This window comes from Chionomys nivalis, chromosome X (assembly GCF_950005125.1).
Source record: "Chionomys nivalis chromosome X, mChiNiv1.1, whole genome shotgun sequence".
In the NCBI taxonomy this organism is placed as follows: domain Eukaryota; kingdom Metazoa; phylum Chordata; class Mammalia; order Rodentia; family Cricetidae; genus Chionomys; species Chionomys nivalis.
This window is the reverse complement of record NC_080112.1, coordinates 34,082,111-34,104,891: the sequence shown is the minus strand read 5'-3', so window position 1 is coordinate 34,104,891 and position 22,781 is coordinate 34,082,111. Positions and strand designations below refer to the sequence as shown.

The window sequence follows — 22,781 nt, the reverse complement described above, 5'->3', positions numbered from 1 at the left end:
TGATGATGATATAATGGCCTCCTGATCTCATGCATATGTCTTGTTTTTACTCCTTCAAGTTTCCATACAGCAACTTTGAACTTGCCATACAAAAGCTAAAAGAAGAAAAATCTAAGTCAAGAGAGATAAAGCAGATATTTTCAGCTGCTGACCATAACCACACAAAGGTGTTGCCTTTTAATACATTCAGGTAAGCTGTATTCTTCTAGCATGGATCTGTTTTTCCCAAAGAGTAGAAAGAACCCTTTCATTCCTAGTGTTTCCCAATCAGTTGACTACATGGGTTTTTATTAAAGATTGGTATTTATTTGTCTTTGTATTACTTTGTATTTAAGGTTTGACTGTGATGTCCTAGTAAGTTTTATGCAATTATATACAAGACATTTAGAAGGAGGAATGGAGACAAAAGCCAGTTGCTGATGATCAGAGAAAAGGCCATATTTTATTTGAATGTCTGTATCTTCAATTGCATCTGAATTCCAAAAGACAAAAGACAGGCATCAGAGACTTTGTCTCAATTTCCCTGTCATGCTATATATAAGAGTAGTGAGAAGTATCATATGAAATCATGAACAATATTTTCTCAAAGGTAAAGTTGAATTCTGAAATTTCCCAGTAGCTGACCTAGGCAAATTCCCAAAGAACCACAGGGAAATTCAAGTTCAGGGTCTAGTACAATTGTGAGAACTCTTTGCTAGAAAACAAAGTGAATGGAGTGTTTAGGAAAATGTAAATTAAATCATGGATGGAGGACAAAGAGGACTTTCTCTTTAGCTCGAAAATTCTAGCTTTTGAAAAGAATAAGTAGTTAAAAGCTATATATTGGGCTTAATACAGTCAAGATGTAGCCTGGGAAATGAAGATAGGAACTCAGGTAAGAATAGCAATGTGGACTTTCCAAATTTGTGTTTACAGTTGCTTGTTCGCATCACTACTTGGTAGTCTGGAGCCTATAATGAGGCCTTATGTTTTCTAGGAGTTTATTTGTTGTTACAACAAAGCTCTTTTGTGTCTTCAAAGTGTTCTTTTGAGAGGAGCTGGCAGAAGGCATATTTTTATTGTTTAGAATTGCCAAATTTCTGGGATCAATAAGAATTTACAGTTCTTTATTATTCTGTATCATCATATACATATGGTCCTGGTGCTCTGGAATAGAAATGGAGACAAAGCAAACAGCGAAGACAATTACTCAGACCATGAACTAATGGGAAACACTGGAGGAGAAAACAAGAAATTTCCTTCAGAAACGAGGGAGTGCTTTTGTTTTTACTATTTTGTGTCCTTTTACAAAAACATTGGTCCTCCTAGTACTCTCAAAAGACTATTGGAAATATTTTAGCAAGTTCACAGGGCCTTTTGGGAAGTACTTTGGCCAGGAAGGATTTCCAAGGAAGAGAAATTGGTCTGCAAATAGAGGCCTCATCCTAATTGTAGATGTGATAAAGGAACACCAAACTGTATGATTAGAATAACAGCTACCAGGTACTGTGGGCTTACAAAAAACAACCACCACCAACAAAAAACCGCCAGCCTCTACATCCTAGACATTCCATAGCATGAACTCCAGCCTCAGGTTACCACAGGCCTGAAAAACTTTTCAGTGGCCTTGACTGCAGCCAACAGAACTTGAGCAATGGGACTGTTTATTTTATTTCATTAGTTAGAACTGGGAGGGCTATCCAGTGAAGACAGAATATGCCTGTGTTTATTTTCCATATGCTTATACACCCCAATCCAAAAATTGGGGAAGAAGGAAAAAGAGTGTTTTAACATGATACAAAGTACAAACAGAACAATCACCTGCTTCAATACTTGAGACATCAAGCCACTATTTCCTGAGTTAAGCATTCTGATGTTTTAGACAGGACATGCAGTGACTACACCTTAGGCCAAGTTTCCTGTCGGCAGCCACTCCCTGGGTCAAATCTCCTGTCTTATCCTTGTAGGAGAATAGGTTTGAATCCTCTTATGTTTGATGACCAAGGTGGAACAGATTCACTTCCATGGGCCATCTTAATACCCAAACACCAAGTAACCACACGCTAGGTCAAGGGATGTTGTTTGTAGCCACTCCTTAAGTCAGACTTCTGTCAATGACTTTGAAAGAGCAGGAGTAGGCTTAAGCTCTCTGACCTTCAGTCAACATGGAGCAGACCCACTTCTATGGGCCCCACAAGAGGGTTTCCTTTTTGTTTGTCCAAGAAGGGTTAGTGATTGGTTCTAGGCCTGAAGTATAAGTCAGATTTCCTCATAACCGACCTGGAGTTTTAGCTAGAGTGCATAGTGTGGTCAGTGGCCATCGTGCCAACTTCTTCATAAATACACAATGCAGAAGGGGTGAAATATGGTAAAAAAAAAAAAAAAAACTACCAAATCCACTCATTAGCCAGGTAGTGGTTGCACACACCCTTAATCCTAGCACTTGTGAGGCAGAAGGAGGTGGATCTCTATGAGTTCAAGGCCAGCCTGGTCTACAGAGTGAGTTCCAGGACAGCCATAGGAACATAAAGAAATTCTATCTCGGAAAACCAAAACAAATCCATTCATTAAAAATATTGTCTATAAAGCAGGCTGGCAAAACCTATTATTTTTATATTCCATGCCATCACTTCTTTTTCTGTTGGCCCCACTGGTTACCTTTTAATTTTTCAAACATATCAAGTTCTTCCCTGCTTCCAAGTCTATACACAGAGTTCTTTCTGCCTGGAAGGACCTTACCACTTTCCTTTCCAGGGAAAATTCTAGGACTTTTTATTACCAGAGTATTTGTTTCTGTCTGACAACCCTAAGTAAATACCCACTGTTATTCTTAGCCCTTTGCTTATATTTCTTCACAGCATATAACACAGTTTGTAATTATTTTACTTAGAGAATTGTTTACTTGGAGGAGTGATGATGTGTGTGTGTACTTGGGTGTTTTTTATTCTAATAGAAAATGTAAACTTGTTGAGGGTAAGAACCTTGATAATCTTGTACACTACAGTATCCCTGGGCTTCCAGTATCATATGACAAAAGTATCTGTTCAACTATGTTCATAGCAGCATTGTTTGTAATAGCCAGAACCTGGAAACAACCTAGATGCCCTTCAATGGAAGAATGGATGAAGAAAGTGTGGAATATATACATATTAGAGTACTACTCAGCGGTAAAAAACAATGACTTCTCGAATTTTGCATGCAAATGGATGGAAATAGAAAACACTATCCCGAGTGAGGTATCCCAGACCCAAAAAGAGGAACATGGGATGTACTCACTCATAATTGGTTTCTAGCCATAAATAAACTCCATTTAGACACAGTCACTGAATGACATGAGCCACTAGGATTATTTCTGGATGCTCTAGTTTGGAGGTGGCTGCATGATCCTTATATTAGTCAGTTTTCCATTGCAACAATATAATACCTGATGCTGAGTAATATATGAAGAAAGGAGATTTAGTTAGCTCCCAGCTTTTGAGGTTCAAGGTCATAGCCTCAGTATCAGCTCTACTCTGGTGAAGCCTTTGTTATGACAGAGGGCATAGGAATACATGTAAGACAGCGGGGAATCTGGTCTTCTTTTTAAGAAACAACCTCCTTAAAAGAGCTCATGAGAAATCCATGAAAACCATATCCCTCTCTTCCTCAGGCAGTGCCTTCAATGACCTAACCACCTCCTATTAGGCCTCATCTTTTAAAGATTCTTACTACCTCTCACATTATTGTACTTGGAAAGGAATCAAACTTCCAACATGGAGAATATTGCATCTAAACCACAACAGTTTCCAAATTAGAGCATAGACTGAGAGTCAATATGATCTGGTCCAGGTTACATCTTTAGGTTCCACACTGAGTTCCTGGGCGCGGACCTCTTCCATCAGTACTTGGTTTGCAAGTGTAGGTCCCTACCCATCTTCATCAGTATTCTCTTTTACTTTCCATATCCTAGTCTGGGTAATGACAAAGGAACTCCATAGTCAGTCATTTCATATCAAACATTTAAATGTTTTACTCCATGCTTTTACTAGCTAGTATTTTTTATGTGTGTATGTATTTGTATACATTCTGGATTATTTCTCTTTTAACTAACCTCATGGAGAGTAGGAACCTTTGGTTTCTTGCCTTCTACTTTAGCCATGGCATTTGTCATAGTGTTGAGCAAATAGTAAGGAATTTATAAATGTTAAGTGGCCACCTTTTCTCTAGTCATGACTACTTTGCTTCTGACATAGAGATGTTCTAGTTGACATCTAGGTATTAATTAATTCCTCAAATTTATTGGTCTCTTGAACTGTACAGACCTTGAAATAGGAGTGTCTTTGAACCTTGTCCTATTGGATGTTCCTTAGGCATCTGCAGAGAACCTTTTTTTTTAAAAGATAAATTTATTTATTCGCTTATTTCTTTCTTTCTTTGTGTGTGTGTGTGTGTGTGTGTGAGAGAGAGAGAGAGAGAGAGAGAGAGAGAGAGAGAGAGAGAGAGAGAGAGAGGAGATTATGTATACTATGTAGCATGCAGGAGCCTGTGGAAGCTAGGAAAGGGCATAGGGTCCCCTATAACTCCACTTACAGGCAGTTGTAAGCTGACTTGTTGGTGCTGGGAACTGAACCCAGGTCTTCTACAAGAGCAGTAAGTACTCTTGACCACTCAGTCATCTCTGCAACCCCGTGACTTTATTTTTCTCCATTACATTGCACCTGAGGACTATATTCTAGTAAAGGCCACATTATGTGTTGTAGGGCCAGGCGAGGGATCTTCCTGGTGTCTTTTCTCCATCTAATCCCCGTGTTTCCCCCTCATCTTTGAAATTGCATTTCTTACCCTCTAGAAAGGTTCCTTACTTTCTATCTAAAATCCCATCATTGTCCTGATGTTTGGAGAACTGAGAAAGTGATCTTCCATTTAAGAGTTCCATTCTGCAAAGTTTTCTCAAGTGACCCTCTTCAGATGTGATTAGGCCATTCCTCTCTTTAAAGCTTGCTTAACTCCCTATTGTCTCTGGGACAAATCCTAGCCACTCAGTGTATCATGTGAGTTTGGTCACAGTCTGTTCCTTGCCTACCACTTTATTTTCAGCTTGTTAGCATAAAATTTTTTAGAAGCCACCATTTATTGAGTGCTTAATGTGGGCTAACAGATGTACTGAACTGTTTTCAATTTCCTTTGTACTGGGAGATCCCTGCTGTTCCTTATTTCATTTTCTTCTTCCATGGGCCTGCCAAGTACAATAGATGTTTACTGAATAATTTAATGAATGATTCCATTTCTCTATCAATGTTAAGTTTAAATCTTCCTGAAGATAGATAAATAATTGACATCATGGAAGGGCCATATGTCTCTGGCTTAATGATGGCAGGGAAACTTAGGCCTATCCCTCACCAGAAAAGCAACCTCCTTGCATCTCCTCTTATATCCATACTTTGGTTCTAAGGTTCTTTATATACTCTGACATCCTGGAACTCTTACATTGTAGGTTTACAATGAACTTGTTAAATGTTCCCTTTTCTGGTTCATGCATGGAAACAATAAAAGATAATAGAAACTTCTAGGCTTCATTTATATGACTCCAGTACTCTGAAATAGAGGCCTACCTACTCTGCTATGTACCTGAGACCTTAGGACCCATACCTGTTGTATTGCCCAAGGGACAGGGCAGGAAGTCATAGGTAATAGTTCTCTTTTTAAAAAAAAAATTAGGTTTAGTTTATTTTACATGTATGAGTATTTTGCCTGCATGTAAGTATATGCACTATATGTATGTTTGGTCGCCTAGGAAGTCAGAAAAGGTATTCAGTCCCCTGGAACCGTAGTTACAGGTGTTTGTTAGCTGCCATGTGGATTTTGGGAATTGAACCTGGGTCCTTTGTAAGAGCTCTCAGCACTCTTAACTGCTGAACCATCTCTCAAGCCCCATGATTCTCAGTTTTTCTTTAAGTGGTGGACATTTCTCTTTTGCCCTATGGAAATCATCAATTATGCCTCTACACTGGACCTGTTTCTCTGTGGCCCTTTAGTCTCTGAGAGATTCACCTGTAACAGCTACTAATTTTTATCCAAGATAGTGTAGAGGGCCATTCTCAGAGGGAGGGCAGATATCAGCAGGATGCAGGGTCAGGTCTAGGCTTAACAGGTATAGGATTTCATGTACTTGGGAACACAGGCAGGGAGAACCTTTCCAGAGTGGCCTCAACACTGCCAAGCACAGGTGTCAGCAGCAGTAAGAGCTCTCTACCAGGGAACGTGCAGCTCATCTCTCCTGGCTACCTCTCTGAGCATTGTGCTAACTAGCCATCAGAGATGACTCCTAATACTTTGTAGCTGTATAGACTATTGATGCTGTGCATGCTACTGTTTTCTCATTACTTAGACGACAGCTGTCCAAGTGCAGAGTTCATACCAGTTCCTCCTGTGTCTTCCCAAGATCCCTTTAGAACCAGGTATATGAGGCCTCAATAAATGCAGGAAATTATTCCACAGCTCTTCCTTAGACTCCCATTATTGACTGAAAGTCCAGTGGTTCTTTTGTGAACATTGTATAATCAAATTCTTCTAAGATTTAGAGCCTTGAGTAAATGTTCTCACTTATAAAACTGAATAATGCTCTCACTCATATCCTGCGGGAGGTAGTGTGCTATAAATACACTAGACTGCTGACTTTGGACTTGGCAGACCCATATCCAAAGTTAAACTCTTTCATTTACAAGCCTGGTGGCCTTGGGTACATTACTAAATATTTTTTTATCTATAAAATAGGTATAGCAAGACCCACTGCATAGAACTCTTGTAATTACTAATAGATTTGTTACTGTTTGTAAAGTTCTTATTGTAGCCCACCAACTATTTCATGATGAATATTTAACACAGTGAAAACCTTCATTCTTATTTCATTCTCATAATTGCGACCTGTTGTTCTGGTAAAGGCAGTAATCTATAAACTGTATAATGTTTCCAGTATTCACTAAACTGTCCTTTTACTCATGGTGGCCTCATTCAAAACATTCTTTTTTTTTTTTTTTTTTTTTTTTTTTTTTGAGACAGGGTTTCTCTGTGAAATAGTTTTGGCTGTTCTGGAACTCGCTCTGTAGACCAGGCTGGCACCAAACTTACAGAGATCTGCCTACCTCTGCCTCCCAAGTGCTGGGTTTAAAGGTGTGTGCCACCACCACCCAACTCATTCAAAACATTCTTAAGTGAGGTTGAAATGGAAATCTTAAAAATTTTTTAGTTCAAAAGGTAGAAAATACTGAATCATTTGTGGATGTAAGGTATTATTACGGTCTACTCTCTTAGTGTTTTTTACTTTAAGGAAATAGATTGTAAGTGTAGTGTTTTAAATATGGCAATGATTTAAACCTGGTTTTCTAAAACAGTTGTGTGTCCCGTTATTAGCTTTTGCTCTATTTTTATTTAGATTAGTTTGATTACATTAGTTTTAGGTTATTTCATGCTTTAGGGTACATGTATGTGTGTTGTATTTAAATGCTGTGTGTGTGGTACTTGAGTACATGTGCATGTGTATATGCCACTGTGTGTGCAAAGGCCAGAAGAGGACATTGGATGGCCTCCTCTAACACTTCTTATTTATTTGTTTGTTTATTATTTACTTATAGTCTTTTACTAAACCTGGAGCTAGGCTGGAAGACTGCAAGTCTCAAGAATCCTCTGGCTTTTATCCTCCAGAACTGGAGTTACAGGCATGGGAGCAACTATGTCTGGCTATTTTCATAGGCATGGGAATTTGAACTCAGGTCCTTATGCATGCATAGCAAGCTCTCATATCCCATGAGCCATCACTTTTTTTTTTCTCCATTTGAGATAAGGTCTTTCTGTGGAGCTCAGGGTAGCCTTGACTTTATGATCTTTCTGCCTCCTCCCCCCTCCCATACTCCAGTGCTGAATAGATTATGGGGATGCATTTTTTGAAACTAATATTTCAAACCTTGCTGAAAGCATAAACTGTAAGTGTGATAGGGTAGAAAGAATTGAAAAGTTGAAGATATTTGATTTAATTCTGTCATTGCCTGATGGTGGTGTTTGCATTGAAACGGGCTTACTTTTATAAAGCAAACTCCTCTCTGGCCAGTTAAATAAAAGGAAAATTTATTTAAAAGATCCTGGGTCTTTGTGAGTTCGAGGCCAGCTTGGTCTACAAGAGCTAGTTCCAGGACAGGCTCCAAAGCTACAGAGAAACCCTGTCTTGAAAAACAAAAACAAAACAAAACAAAACAAAACAAAAGATCCTGGATGGTTCATAATAACTTCAGAAAGGCTGGAGAAACAAGCATGGAGCTAAATTTTAGTTACAGAGCCCTATACCAAGCTGTAGGACTTATCTGATGGGAAAATGACCTATTGCTACTGATACCACCCATAAGTCATTGCTACACTTTGCATTCCTGCCAAGAAGTAGATTTTACCATGCTACTTTTTACTACCTTGACTTCTTTATTAATCCTAAGAATCTCTAACACAAAGTGGTGCTTGCACTGAGCTGGCTTTTCATGTGAGCCGAATATTTTGTAAGCTTCTTGATTGGTAGAATATGGGTCACCTGCATACTTCCAATTGCCCAGAAGGCTGGAAAACTGAGCTCTGACTTGAACATTGCCTATGACAGGGAATATGTTGTGGGAATTTCCCTAAATGTAGAAAGGTTACTTAAAAGGCTACCCATTGTCCAAAGTTTTAGTTGAATGAGTAAATTCTGGAGATCTGTTGTATAGCATGATGACTAAAATGAATCATAATCCATTATGTCCTTGAAAACTGCTGAGAAGATTTTAAATAGTCTCACCACATGCAAACACACACACATATGCATGTATGCACACATGTACACAGTTAACTGTGAAGTAGTGGATGATTAATTAGCTTCATTTAAATCATTTCACAGTGCATATTATATAACTATAATTTTTATTTTCAGTTATACTTTAGCAGCTGGATAAATTAAAAATTACAGAGATGATATCTTACTCATTGCCACACACACTGCAAGGACTGAAAAGTCCAAGCCAGCATGAGCTAAACAGGCATCACAAATGTATGTTAGCATTAGGGGATAAACTAGACTACACAAAACAAAGGAACACCTTGTTTCCATTGCTTGAGAATTCTGTTTGGACATACTGACTAAATAGGACACAAAGCCTTCCACTGTGTTTCACTACTTTTTCAGTGTTTGAGAACCTAAGCTTTAAATATCTAAAATGATAGTATCAAATGAGATATATGCTCCAGTATTAAAGCTGGCAATTATTTTGGTTGGTTTTATTTTTGTGTTTTTGTTTGCTGGCTATTTTTAATACTTTAAAATTAGAAAAACATAAAAATAGACACCAGAATCTATTTATCTGAGACCCATTGGGAAATAGGCATTATACAATAATCAGGTACCACCAGTTCTCCTTAGACTTGGTTGTTTTTTAGTTCCATGATATCATACATGAACACAATATATTTTGATTATGTTCACCCACTTGCACACTTTAAGGCTATTACTCTTTTGAGCCAAGGTCTTACTATGTATCCCTGGTTTGAGGCCAGGGTGCCCTTTAACTTAAAGAATCCTGTGCTTCTGCCCCTAAGTGCTAGGATTAGCAGTGTGTACCACGACATAGAGCAAAGACTAATTTTTAAATTAGAAAGCAAATATTATGAAATACTTGAGAATCTCTCAGTAATCAACATAAAAATGTAATGTTTAAGAATATCCAGGCAAGTCTCTAAATATATAAATATTTACACAAAAGAGTAACTTTATATAGAAATAATAAGCTAGGGAATGGTTGCAGGAATATGCTATTATTATAGCAAAATAGATTATGAAATCCTTAAAAATGCATTGAACAAAAAGACTAAAAATATATGCTTTTACACTGTATGCCATCTCTAAAATAATATAAAAATTTTATCCTGTTCAGAGTAAACTGTAAGTTTTAAATAGTTCTAATCAGAATTACAAAATAGATCTTTGTTGTTGCTCTTGTTAAGGTTGATTTCATTTCTCAGGATTAAGGAGAAGAAATTGGCTCATTGATTAGGAAGATTAATATGCTAAGAACAGCCAAAAATGTTGATAAGAACATTAGAGTATAAATCCTGGGGATTTGCATAATTTACAGGTATTTTTAAACATAGCTTTATAGTAGAGGAATAGCCAGTGAAGTAGAGTACCAAGACTATAAAAGACTCACATTTTAGGAGAGGAAGCATATTTCACGTAAGTAGGAAAGGGGTTAATAGTAGTGATTTTGGTGACAATTCAATAGAAAACATCATTACTTTCATTTTGTAGTAGGGGACAACTTCTAAAGACCAAACCAAAATAAGAAAGATTAACATATATATATGAGAACATACCATAAGCAATTTTAAAAGACTGGGGAAAGACTGAGAGAACATATTTATAATTTGTATAAGAACCAAGAGATTGACATCAGAGTCTTATTTTAAAAAAATCTCTTTAAAACTAATACCAAAACAAGTCAAACACAAGAAGAGGCAATTCACAGAAGAAATACAAATAGTCTTTAAACCCATGTAAAGATGTCAATACTGATGCATGATGAAGCAATAATGAGATATCCCCTCAATGTTAACATCATTTTAATTTTAATTTTTTTAAGACAAGGTCTTCCATGTAGCCTAGACTGGCTTTGACTGTGACTCCAGTTATTCTCTTGCCTCAACATTTCAAGTGGCTGGAACTCAGGTGTATGCCTCTATATCCAGATTATTCCCACCATTTAAAATAATTTATTTTGATAATTCCAGATAGCTGGGGAGCAAATATTCTAACATTTGAGGTATAATTAGTTCACAATTCTGGAGAGTAACTGACAGTGTCGGTCTGTTATTTCAGCCCTTCTACCTACTACTTAGACTTTAGAATTTTTTTTCATTTGGGAACTTTTAACAAATGGATTGATACAGGATTGAGTATATAGATGTGCTTGTGTTCATGAAGATATACCAGAACTTAATAGCAGCAAACTATAATAACAAATGGAAAATCAGAACTCCAATTATAGACTAGTTAGGTGCAGTATTTCTTAGTCATTAAAAAGACTGAAGTAGGCTGGATACGTACACCTGAAGAAATTATTAGTGTGCCAGGGATGGTTGAGTAGAAAACAGCTGCATAATGTTAGGGAATTAGAACAACAGGACATGATTTCTTATTTACAGTTTCCAGAGATTACTAATGGTAGATGCTGACAGAATACTATGAGCGAAAGTTTGGGGTTTCAGAATCACAGAGCAAGATAAAAATTTTTCTGGCCAATATTCTCCTCTGATTATTGAGTAGAATTAGATACTCTTAACGTGCTACTTATATTACAGTTCTTATATTACAGGACAGAGGGGCTTTTTATCTTTTAATTATCAATTCTTTACTCTTAACAGCCAGTCTCCATATCAGAATCATCATTGCTTTGTGCTTTCCTGAAATTATATTTTTTAATATGGATCAAAACTCAAACAGAATGAGTTCTAGGTCACAAAAGGGAACTTACTTTTGTACCTCTCTTTTATGTCTTTTAAGTTAGTTCAACAAAAAAATACACAAATTTTGACAAGACAGGTTATTTTATATTGAGCATGATTGCACAATTCTAGAGATTTAAAATTAAATTTTGAGATAGGTTACTTTTTCCCCCTTCATTTTCAAATTCTTATCAGATTAACCCCCAATTTTTTTTTAACCTAACATTTTCCCATATATCTCTTTCTTTTCTTTTCGTTCATTTGTTTGTTTGCTTGTTTTTGTTTGTTGTTTGTTTGTTTCTATGGTCAGGGTTTCTCTGTGTAGCCCTTGCTGTCCTGGAACTTGCTCTGTGACCAGGCTGGCCTCAAACTCAGAGACTGTCCTGCCTCTGCCTTCCAAGTGCTGGGATTAAAGAGAAGTGTCACGACATCTGGTTTTCCCCATATATCCTAATTCATTTTAATTTTCATTTCTATTATTTTATTTTAAAAGAATGGGGTATTTAGTAGGACAGTGGTGACATATGCCTTTAACCCCAGCACTCCAGAGGTAAAGGCTGGAGGATGTCTGTATGTTCGTATTGAAAAATGAAATAAGGGGCTGGAGAGATGGCTCAGTGGTTAAGAGCACTGACTGCTCTTCCAGAGGACCCGGGTTCAATTCCCAACACCCACATGGCAGCTCACAACTGTCTGAAAATGCAGTTCCACAAGATCTGATTCTTTCACATCAGTCCTTCACATCAATGCTCATAAAATGAAGTTAAATAAATCGTTAAAAAAATATTAAAAAAAAGAAAAACGAAATAAAAAAAATTAGGGGATTTCATATTTATACATGTATATAATGTGTTCTGATTAAACCCACCCATTCCCTTATTTCTAGTTCCTAACTTATCATCCCTTCCCCGCTTTTTTTTTTCCAAACTGTGCTTTCTCCCTCTCTTTATACCCTTTCTCTGCTCTGCCCCTCTCAAACCCACTGAGTCCAATTAACATTGCCTGTATATTCATGGTGTAGGACTATCTACTGTGCCGTGGGTGGCCTTTCAGGGTGTACATTCCTGAAGAAAACTCACTCTCTCTCACCCAAGCAACCATCAGTTAGTTGCCAATAGCTCTTCATAAAGGAGTAAGACTTCAGGAGCTCTTCTGTGGTCCATATTGGGAGTTTGGCAGTTTGATCTTGTGCATGTAGCCAGCCATGAGGAGTTCATGTGTGCTGTTGTGTCTTATAAATACTATTTTGCTGTAGATGTCTACTCCTTCTGGGTCTTACATTTCTGTCCCCTTGCCCCAATGATCCATAAGATTTAAGGGAAGGAGATGTAATATAGCTGTCCAATTTAGACCCCAGTAATACATAGCCTTTTATTTTCTGTATGTTGAACAACTCTGGGTCTTTGCATTAATCCCCATTTAACTGCAAAAAGATGCTTCTCGGATAATGGATGAGAGGTTCCCATAGGAGTATAAAGGTAAGAATTTAGGAGGCAGATTATCACTATGTCCATTTATCTTAATTCATTTAAATTTTGGTGTAATTCAAAGAAAGTCAGATATTGGTTACTTTTCTTTAAATATTTCTGTATGCTTATCATTACATCATTTTCATTTGATATAAAATTTATGTTTGGTGAAATGTACAAATTTAAATTGTATTTAGTGAACTTTGACAGGTATATATATATATATTATATATGTTATATATATATTTGTACCTGCCCAACTTCCTACTAAGAAATAGAGTATTATCATTACTCCAGAAAGTTCTACTTGTCTCATTCTAGTCAATCCCAACTCACATAACCCATTCAAGAAACACCCATTGTTCTGATATTTTCTCCTTAGATAATCTTGTTTTAGAATTTTATATAAATGGAAATATACGATATGTACTCTTTCGGCTTATTTTGTTCAGCATGGTATTTTGTATTCATTTTATACTATTCAGTATATTAGCTCTTATAAAGTTATTACAATATATTTGTGTGTTGTGTCTTCAGCAATAGGTACTTGCCTTCTACCTCTGAGGAGAGATCAAGGGCAATTGGTGCAGTCTATAATGAATCATGATGCTGTATAGCAAAGGATTTTTTTCTTCAAGACATCTTTTTCTAGACTTTTAACTTTGGCTATCAATTTCTATGTTTCTAAAATGGTTAATTGAATTTTGATGACTTGAGTTGAACTTGTGTATTAGTTTAAGAACAGAATTAGGGCCACTATGAAATAGAAACTTTTCATTTATGAATATAGTATATCTGTTTTATAATATTTTAGTTTTGCTGCTATTATAAATTTATTTTAAACTTTGATTTTTCTAACTGGTTGTTCTTGGTGTGTTTGAATGCTATTGTAAATTACTTTTCTTGTTGGTCTTTGTTTTCTTTTTTGAGTTCATGGATTTTGTAGGTTATCTTAGATTTTAATTTGAGACATAATATACAGTATAAAGACAGATTTGTTTCTTTCTAATCAATATATATATATATGTTTGAATTTCTCTTATAATGATTCATGCCTACAATCCCATATGTAAGAAACTTTTTTCATTATTGAGAGCTTTCCTTGTATAGACTTTTAGTAGATGCAGATTTTATGTAGGATTTTTATACCTTTGTTCATAAAAGAGAGAGGCCTGTATTTTTGTTTTCTTGTGCAGTTTTTTTTTTCTATTTCAAATGACAGTGACTTATAATAGCTTGGTAAAGTCAGTTTCAGAACATTTACTCTTGGTTTCTTAGAGCAGTTTGTAAAAGGTAGATATTTGTCAGTTCTTTGAAGGTTTATCTAAGTAGTCTGTCAAATCATAGGGTAGATTGCATAATGATTCACTCTCTCAGTGTGTTACATCTTATTTTAACTTTTTATTTCTTGAGAGCATTTAGGAAATTAGCTTCCAGAAGCTTCCATTTATTCTAATCTTCCAGTTATCATTTTTAAGACCTGTTATTGTTGATTTATGCTTCTTGTTTTTAAATCAATTTTATCATTGTTGTTTACTGGCTTTTAGAAGAACCAGATTTCAACTTGTTTGTCTTCTTTTAAAACTTTGTTCTTTATTTCATTCATTCCTACCTACTCTTTTTTATTGGTCTATGTACCTTCCTTCCCTCCCTCCCTTTTTTCTTCCTCCCTCCCTCCTTCCTCCCTCCCTCCTCCCTCCCTCCCTCCTTCCTCCCCTTCCCCCTCTTTCTTTCTTATCTTTTCATTGTTCATTTCAGAATAGTGATTTTTTTTCAGGGATTTTGTTTTTGTTATTACTTTTCTTTTTAAAGACAAGGTGTCACTCAGTCCAGTCTGGCTTGGAACTCACTGTGTAGACTAGACTGGCCTCAACCTTCAGAGTGTTGAAATTATAGACATATGCTATCACACCCAGCTTGGATATTTATTTTTACTGATTTTTAATATTTTATAAGGAAACACTTAAAATTTTAACTTTCCTTTTATGTACTACTTTAACTTTCATATGCAAAACATTTGTCATAACTAATCGCTAGTACCTTGGCCAATCAATGAAACGAATTCTTATAAGTTATAAATATGTATGAAGTTTGCTTGCTTTTAGTTCTTGATTTCCTTTTATAGCATTTACTTAGAAAATACATTTTTATGATACTGATTATAGCGGGAGCCCTTGTTTTCTGAAATGCATTTCTTTTTCTCTTTTTAACTTTGAGCAATTCTAGATTTACAGTTATTTTCCTTTGAGTTTTTGAAGATGTGCTATTATCTTTTGTCCTGTACCATGGAGTTTTGTCTAAAACTAGTTCACACAAATGCTTCTTTGCCACCATTTGCCCTCTTTTCTCTGGTTGCCTTTTTCTGTCTTTAGTTTTCTGGAGTTTAATTAGAGTATACCTTGGGCCTATTTTACATTTATCTTTTTATATTTTGAGAGACAGTCTTACTATGTTGCCCTGTCTGTCTTATGTAAACCAGGCTGGCTTTGAACTCACAGAGATCTATCTGCTTCTGCTTCTGGAGTGCTTGTAATAAAGGTACATGCCACCATGCCTGACTTAGAGCTATTTTCAATTCTTGGGCTTGCGAATAAGTTAATCTACATCATATATCTCTTCAAATAGCTTCTCTGTTTATTTTCTTTCTTTGCTTCTCAAGCTGTCACTCTTTTGCCATTGTCTTAATTTCTCTCTGGCCATGCATATATTCATATAGTTTTTCTTCCTGGGCTGCACTCTTGGCATATTCCTGAAATCTTTCACTGTTTCCGTGACTATACTTTCTAGGTCCTTATGCGCCATTCAGCCTATCATCTGTCTGTTGTCCATTTGCTATCATGATCAGTCTATATATGTTTCCGTTCTTTCACATGACACTTAATGCTTTTCTTTGTCTTTTTTAACAATTTTTTAAAGCTGTAGAGTGTTTTACCTGCATGTGTGTCTGTGCATCACACAGATGCAGTATCAAGAAAGTCAGAAGACTACATCAGATGCCCTGGAACTGAGTGCTGGGAACCAGACCAGGATCCTTTGAAAAAGCACATGTGCTCTCAAGTACTGAGCCATGCTTTCCTTATGGTTTCTCTATATCTTACATTTTGGATAAGTTTACAAGCATAATGTTAGAGGCCATTCTGGAGTTTTCTTCTTTTGGTCCCCACTTAGGGGTTCCTAATTCTTCCACTACATCTGCTGACTCTTACTCATGAAGGTTTATTTCCTTTTATGTTTTATGAGCTCATCTGAAACTACTTTCTTTTTCCACTGTGGAGTTCTTTGTTGCTTGGGCTGGCCCTACAAGAGTACTTTCTAAAAAGCATTTTATTTTGAACCAATTGTAGATTTACAGAAAAGTTTTCAAAATACTGTAGAGCTACCCCAGGCTTCCCCTAATGTTAACATCCTATGTGGCATGATTATCAAAACAAGGGAAATTCACTTTGGGATAGTACTATAAACCAGAAGCTTTATTTGAAGATCACTGCTTTTCTTCCCTCCACTGAAGCCCTTTTTTCCTGTTCCAAGAGCCTTTCCAGGATCCCTCTCTGCATTTAATCAATGTTTACTCTTAGTATTCTGCTGGCTATAACAACTCTATCACCTTACCTTTTTTTTTAAATGACACTGTGTTGTATGACAATGTGTACAATCACTGTCTCCTCTCCCCAGATAGGGATCCAACGACAGACCAAAGTGCCACTGATGTCCAAAGTTTTAGAGGGTGGGTTACTTACGGGAATATGGGTAAGGGGTTACTTATAGGGGCAGAAATGACTCACAAACAGCTGTATCACTAAAGCCGCCTGCAGCATGACAGCTCCTGAAAGATGGAAACTTGCCTCTTCCAGGAAATTCACCTGTTCTCTGCTGCTTCCTGGAAGCTCAGGTTTTTCAGCAGTCCTCCTGCTTATATATGCTAAGAGAGGGACTTGGTCAGTGTCAGGGACTTCCTCAAGTCATTTTGGTTGTTTACTTCCTGGGCTTAAGGAGTTAACTTACAGGACTGGATACTTATGTGTCCCTTAGGACTTCCTGATGTTTTTACCTCCTTGTGAATATTCTGTGTCTTAATGAGTTTCCCTCCAAAGATGGAGAGTTTTACATTTGGAGGAAACTGCTACATAGCACTTTGACACTAATATCCCTCAGTTTAGGATAGAGTGAGTTTTCTCATGGTTGAGCTGAGATTATACCACAGAAATAAAGCTTTCTCATTTTCAATATGTCAAAGAATTCCTGGTGTCAACTACTGGTGATGTTGAACTTGGTCACATGATTAAGGTAGTATCTGCCAGATTTCTGCATTGTAAAATGATAGTCTATTTTTATCATTCTCTTTGTGACTAACAAATACCTCAAGACAGCTATTGGAGACTATACGAATCTTATATTCTCAAACTCACCTAATTTTACTATCCAGAAGAATGTTCAGAGTGGTTTTGTGTTTGCTTCTCTAAGCTGGCTTATACACCAGTTAGATTTCATCTTAATTTTATTATTAATCTATCACCATGGAGTTTTACTCAGTAGTGGTTAAAAATAAATTAGTACTCCAAATTCTAAATAGCCAAAATAACAGCTTTGATTTCTAGTAGGTTGTTATTTTTCTATGCATATAAATATATACTATTTAAAAGCTCTACATACTCATATGTGTGTGTGTGTGTACGTATGTATTTTACATGCACAGACTTAGCCAAAAATATTTCATTGTTAGATTTCTAGGTCAGTGGGTAGAGTTTACTAATCCTTCTAAGCCTTCTTCGTGGCCTTTTGTACTTTTAGCTTTCTACACAGATTTCATAAGTGGGAGACACAAACTGGCATTTTCCGTGCTCAAAGGCCATGTCTCACATGCCTGAGTGACCATTAAAACAGAAGCTCTTACATTCAGGGGATTTGGTTCCACATCTGGCCCTAGCTGCTACCTGTTAAGTCATACACCCTCTCTGCCTGTCAGAATCCCCTTTGCCTTGATACCTGGGGCAATTTCTGTTTTCTTTCAAGCTCAGCTAGGAGTTTGAACTGCTGCCTACTCTATAATTTTTACCATACGCGATCTCTAATACCCTCTAAAATCACATCTGGAAAAATACTGACTAGATACATTATTCTTAGGGACTAACATATTAATATGGATGCTGAAGTGGATTTGGTAGTAATTAAAATGAGCACCACCATTTAAAAATCATAATCACTCTCAGGTATTTTTCTTTCCTCTAAAAAGGCTATCAATTCTTATCAAATTGAGTTTCATGGGATGGTAGAAAAATACTTGGCCTTTTAGAATAAATAAACCATATAATGTTGTGCCAAAGCAGATAGGATTTTTCTCGTTTCTAAAGAGTGGAAACAGGACCAGCTCTTTTGTTACGTTGTCCATGAACATATGCATTTATCTTGTTTATTTTATTTCTTTTTTCCATGATTATGTCCTTGTGGGAGTAAGTAAACCATTAACAGAGCAACTACTATTTTATCCAGAATTACAATGTGCTAATGATCTGTTTTCTAAATGAAGTTTCTGTGATTTAAAAGCAAGGCAGCTATGCGGCCACATAGTTGCTAGCAAATGACCCAGTTAGTGCCACCCATACTTCCCTCTTTAATTAGAGTCCGACTTAGTTTTACAAATTGAAACAGTAAGCAAAGCTAATTTGTAGTTCCTCAGACGAAGAATTATGATGTAAAATTGAGGGTATAAAATAACAGGCTATTTAGAACAAAAGGGCCACCTTAGGGCAAGATCTGCCTGACTGTCTTATATGCAAGTAAATTTTACACTCAAAAGTGCTGGCATGCCTCACAACGCTGTGCTGGTACATGTTTGTCTATGAGTTATGCATAACAGACCACATGGTGAGTGAGAGAGGTTCAGTATGCTGTCTTTGAGAGTTTCAGCCTCATCCATGGTCTTAGACTACTTGTTTTGGGCTTCAGATCTAGATATTTATACAGTATTTTGGAGTGGGTAACTCTCTGGTGGTATTGTTTGAATTGTTTTCATGCACTTAGTAGCTATAATTCTCTCTGTATGTGTGTGTGTGTGCGTGTGTGCACACACGTGTGAAGTGTATGCATGTCACTGCGCTACTGTTCATAACTATGTGCATTCATGGTAAAGCATAATAAGACATTCTCTCTCTCTCTCTCTCTCTCTCTCTCTCTCTGCCTTACTGTCTTGAGACCAGAAGCTTATTATTTTGGCTAGGTTTGGCTGGCCTGTAAGATGGATCTATTTGTCTTCAATGCCCCAATGCAGGGGTTACAACTGTGTTTTAGCCATGTCTGGCTTTTTACATGAGTGCTAAGGATTTGAACTCAATCCCACATGCTTGTATATTAATTATCCATAGCCAAAGAGCCATCTCATTAGCCATTGTTAAACTCTTATTAATATCTTAAGTAGAGGAATACTCTAATGGCACTTTTCTTTTCTTTTTGAGATGAGGTCTCACTATGTAGCTGAAGCTGGCCGACAACTCGCTATCTTTTTGTCTCAGTCTCCTAAATTCTGGAATTACAGGTATATACCACTATACTTACCCTTATTTTGGCCTTTGTTGAAGGACAAATCATTCTATCACTTATTACTAATAGTAGCTAACACTTATAAATAGCTCTTTACTATGTAACAAGCACTGTAGGAAATACTTATACATTTTTGTGTATATTCATTCTACATAGCACTCCAACAAAATTGGTATGATTATCACCTATTTTGAAGGTAAGAAAACAGAGAAGAGGACATGAGGGTTAAGGATACTACATAGAATTACATTCATTTATAAGCGTAGAATTTATACCATGGAGTTTAGCAATTCCATCGTATGCTAACATTTGATCATGCTAGCCAAGGTTCTTATCTGTAGTGCCTTAGATTCTTCATCTGTGAAATGATAGGTTACTGGGCCCATTACATGAATTAACATATGCTGAGCACCAAGCAAGAAAATGTCGTTAGTTTCATTCACATCCCCTTTCCACTGGTCACATGAAATTATACTCGAGATGTAGAAAGGAGACCTTTGCTTTTCCTGTTATCATTTTGCTTGATTTTGTCTTTTCTGGAAGGCTGTTGTTTAGAATGGGGCTAGGATTTTTAAAGTTGTCCTTCCATACTTTTAAAGTATAAACCCCTTCTACTTTTGTTGGTATTGTATTTATTTTTAGATTAATTTATATTTTGTCTTATTTTGAAATATTTATTTTTATTTTAGGTGCATATTGTAAGTATTTACCTGCATGTATGTATGTGCATATATATATATATATATATATATATATATATGAATGAAGAGGTCATCATATCTCTGGAACTGAAGTTATGAGTGGTTGTGAGCTACAATGTGGGTGTTGAAAACTGAACACAAGTCCTCTACAACAACAGCAAGTGCTTTTAACCAATTGCCATTTCTCTAGCTCTTACTTTGTTTTAAAAATTAATTTAAAGTGTGTGTGTTACATATTTAGGCAATTTTATACCATAAAACAGATATACAAGTAATAAAAATAAAAGAAAGAAGATTGAGAGATGACTTAGGGGTTAAGACTCGATGGTCTTGCAGAAGGCCCAGATTCAGTTCCCAGTACCCACAACTCTTTTTTGGCGCAAAGCACACACATGGCATACCTACAGACATGTAGGCAAAACATATATGTGTGTGTGTGTGTGTGTGTGTGTGTGTGTGTGGAGAGAGAGAGAGAGAGAGAGAGAGAGAGAGAGAGAGAGAGAGAGAAAGAGAGAGAATTAAATAGAAAGATTCTTATACATTTTGTAAAGAAAAATTGAAACTAGGAAACAACAATGGAGTCAGAAATTAACTGATGCACAAAGTCTATCCTGACTCTAAAATCACTGTTGTTAACTACCAGTGAGCCATAGGTTGGGCTCTGAACTTCTTAGGAAGCAGACGGACAGGAGACTGACAGTACTTACATGATTCCTGGGGTTTTTAAAGCAACGATAAGTCAAGTGATAGAGGAAAAAGAATCCTAATGCAGAATCCAAGCATGACATTCTTCTTGGAGGATTCACAGAGAGGTAGATGGTAGGTGAGTGGTTGTTTTAGTAGCTTGCCTGCTAGATACTTAAAGATGAGCACCAATTAGATCTTTCGCATCTTATTACTTTGAAGAAAGCAATAGCTTCTTACACCAGAATGGTGTTCGGTCCAAGTACTTCTGCCAGCAGCATCATGCACCCATAACTTAGCTTCCCAATTTCCTGAGGCCCAGCTTCATGTGGGTGAAGAATATAGACTGTGGGGTGGAGTAGATTGAATCAATAATTCATAGCCACCATTCTAGTGTGTAACAAATGGTTCAGAGCATCAGTGTTGTGCCAGATATGTATTCTCTTAGCTCACAGGTCGGTGGCTTGGCTGGGTGTCAGGTAGTTTGCTCTAGGTCTAACAAATATCGCTTTGTTTCATATGGTCCCAATGTATGAGAACCAACTGCAGAATTTATGAGACTAAATAAAGAGAAAGACATATCCAGGATTGCCAAGTGCAATTTATTGGGGGGGGGGGGGCTTGTGTGCAGGAAGATGTCTTGGGCAGCAGCATGACAGGTAGATCCCTGCATTATGAGTTAGTAGGAGGGGGCTTATGTAATGCCAGGACAAAAGCGACTTCATGTAAACCAGAATGTACCTGGTTTATCTCAAGCTCCTGTCATGGATGTCAGGCATTTTTGTGGTGCCTCAGTCTGGGTCGTAAAGCTCCTCATACCACTCTAATGATTGTATCTATTTATAGTGCTCTGGGAAACTATGTGGAGAAAACAGACTAGGGTTGCTCAGAGGCAGTCATATTAGTTATGCTCCAGATGGCTGTAGCCAGGTCCTGCTGTGAATCCCTTTTTGTCATTTTCCTCTGAGGAGCAACAGGTTAATGGACATGTATTCTTGTCATGATGCCAAAAGTGACATCAGAGAATGGGAAACATAGATGTCTTCTTAAAGACTCAAGTACACTTTGAGTTCTACATTCTTCTATTGCCTAAAATTTGTTCCGTGACCAATTCCATTGTCAAGGTGAAGAAACAAAATTGGGCCCCTTTAGAAGTTGGGACAGCACACACATGCAAAGGCACAGATACAAGCAGAGTGAAATACTGAGCGAAGTGATCAAATATATCACAGAAAATTGAAACTGACTCTAAACAAGGTTCACCACCACCACCCATACACACCCATACCACCAGGCGCACTCCTGATGCTGCTTTGCAGGTTCAGTTTGCCTCTGCAGTAGATTTGTGATCACACAACTATGGTTATAGCTAGTCACTGTTGCATCAAATAAACTTTGTGCAAATTGAAGACTCTGAGTGACAGTTCTGTGACCTGAGAAGAACTAGGGGGTAGTATTCGCCAAAGCTGCTTACTCCTAGAAATAAGGCTAGGCTCTGAAATAGGAAAGAAGTTAATGCTATGACTGACAACCAGATTCCCCATTTTGTTTTATTTTAATTCACTCATGCTGTTATTTTTCTTTACTTTTTAATAAAAAATTATTATTGTGGCTGGGCACAGTGGTGCAAGCCTTTAATACCAGTACTCAGGGAGCAGAGACAAGTTAGCCAGGGAAATTTAGTGAGTCCCAGTCTAAAACATGTCTACTATTATTGTGTGTGTGTGTGAGTGTGTACATGTGTGCATGAATGTGTGCATGTGTGTGTACATGTGAGCATGTGTGTACATGTGAGCATGTGTGTGTACATGTGTGCAAGCCTGGGTGTAAATGTGCCATGGCATGAATATGGAGTTCAGAGGAGAGCTGGTTCTCCCCTACTGTGTGATCTAGAGAGTGAACCCATGTTGTCAAGCTTGCATAG

The 22,781-nt window shown here is 37.0% G+C and overlaps 1 protein-coding gene across 1 annotated transcript in view; it reads left to right on the top strand.

Annotated features, from left to right (window-relative positions):
* Positions 1-22,781, top strand: part of Efhc2 (EF-hand domain containing 2) — a 144,611-nt gene that overhangs the window by 81,866 nt on the left and 39,964 nt on the right. The window contains exon 11 of the mRNA XM_057759411.1: positions 60-190. Within this exon, the coding sequence (XP_057615394.1) occupies positions 60-190 (131 nt within the window). The remainder of the gene's footprint in view (positions 1-59; positions 191-22,781) is intronic.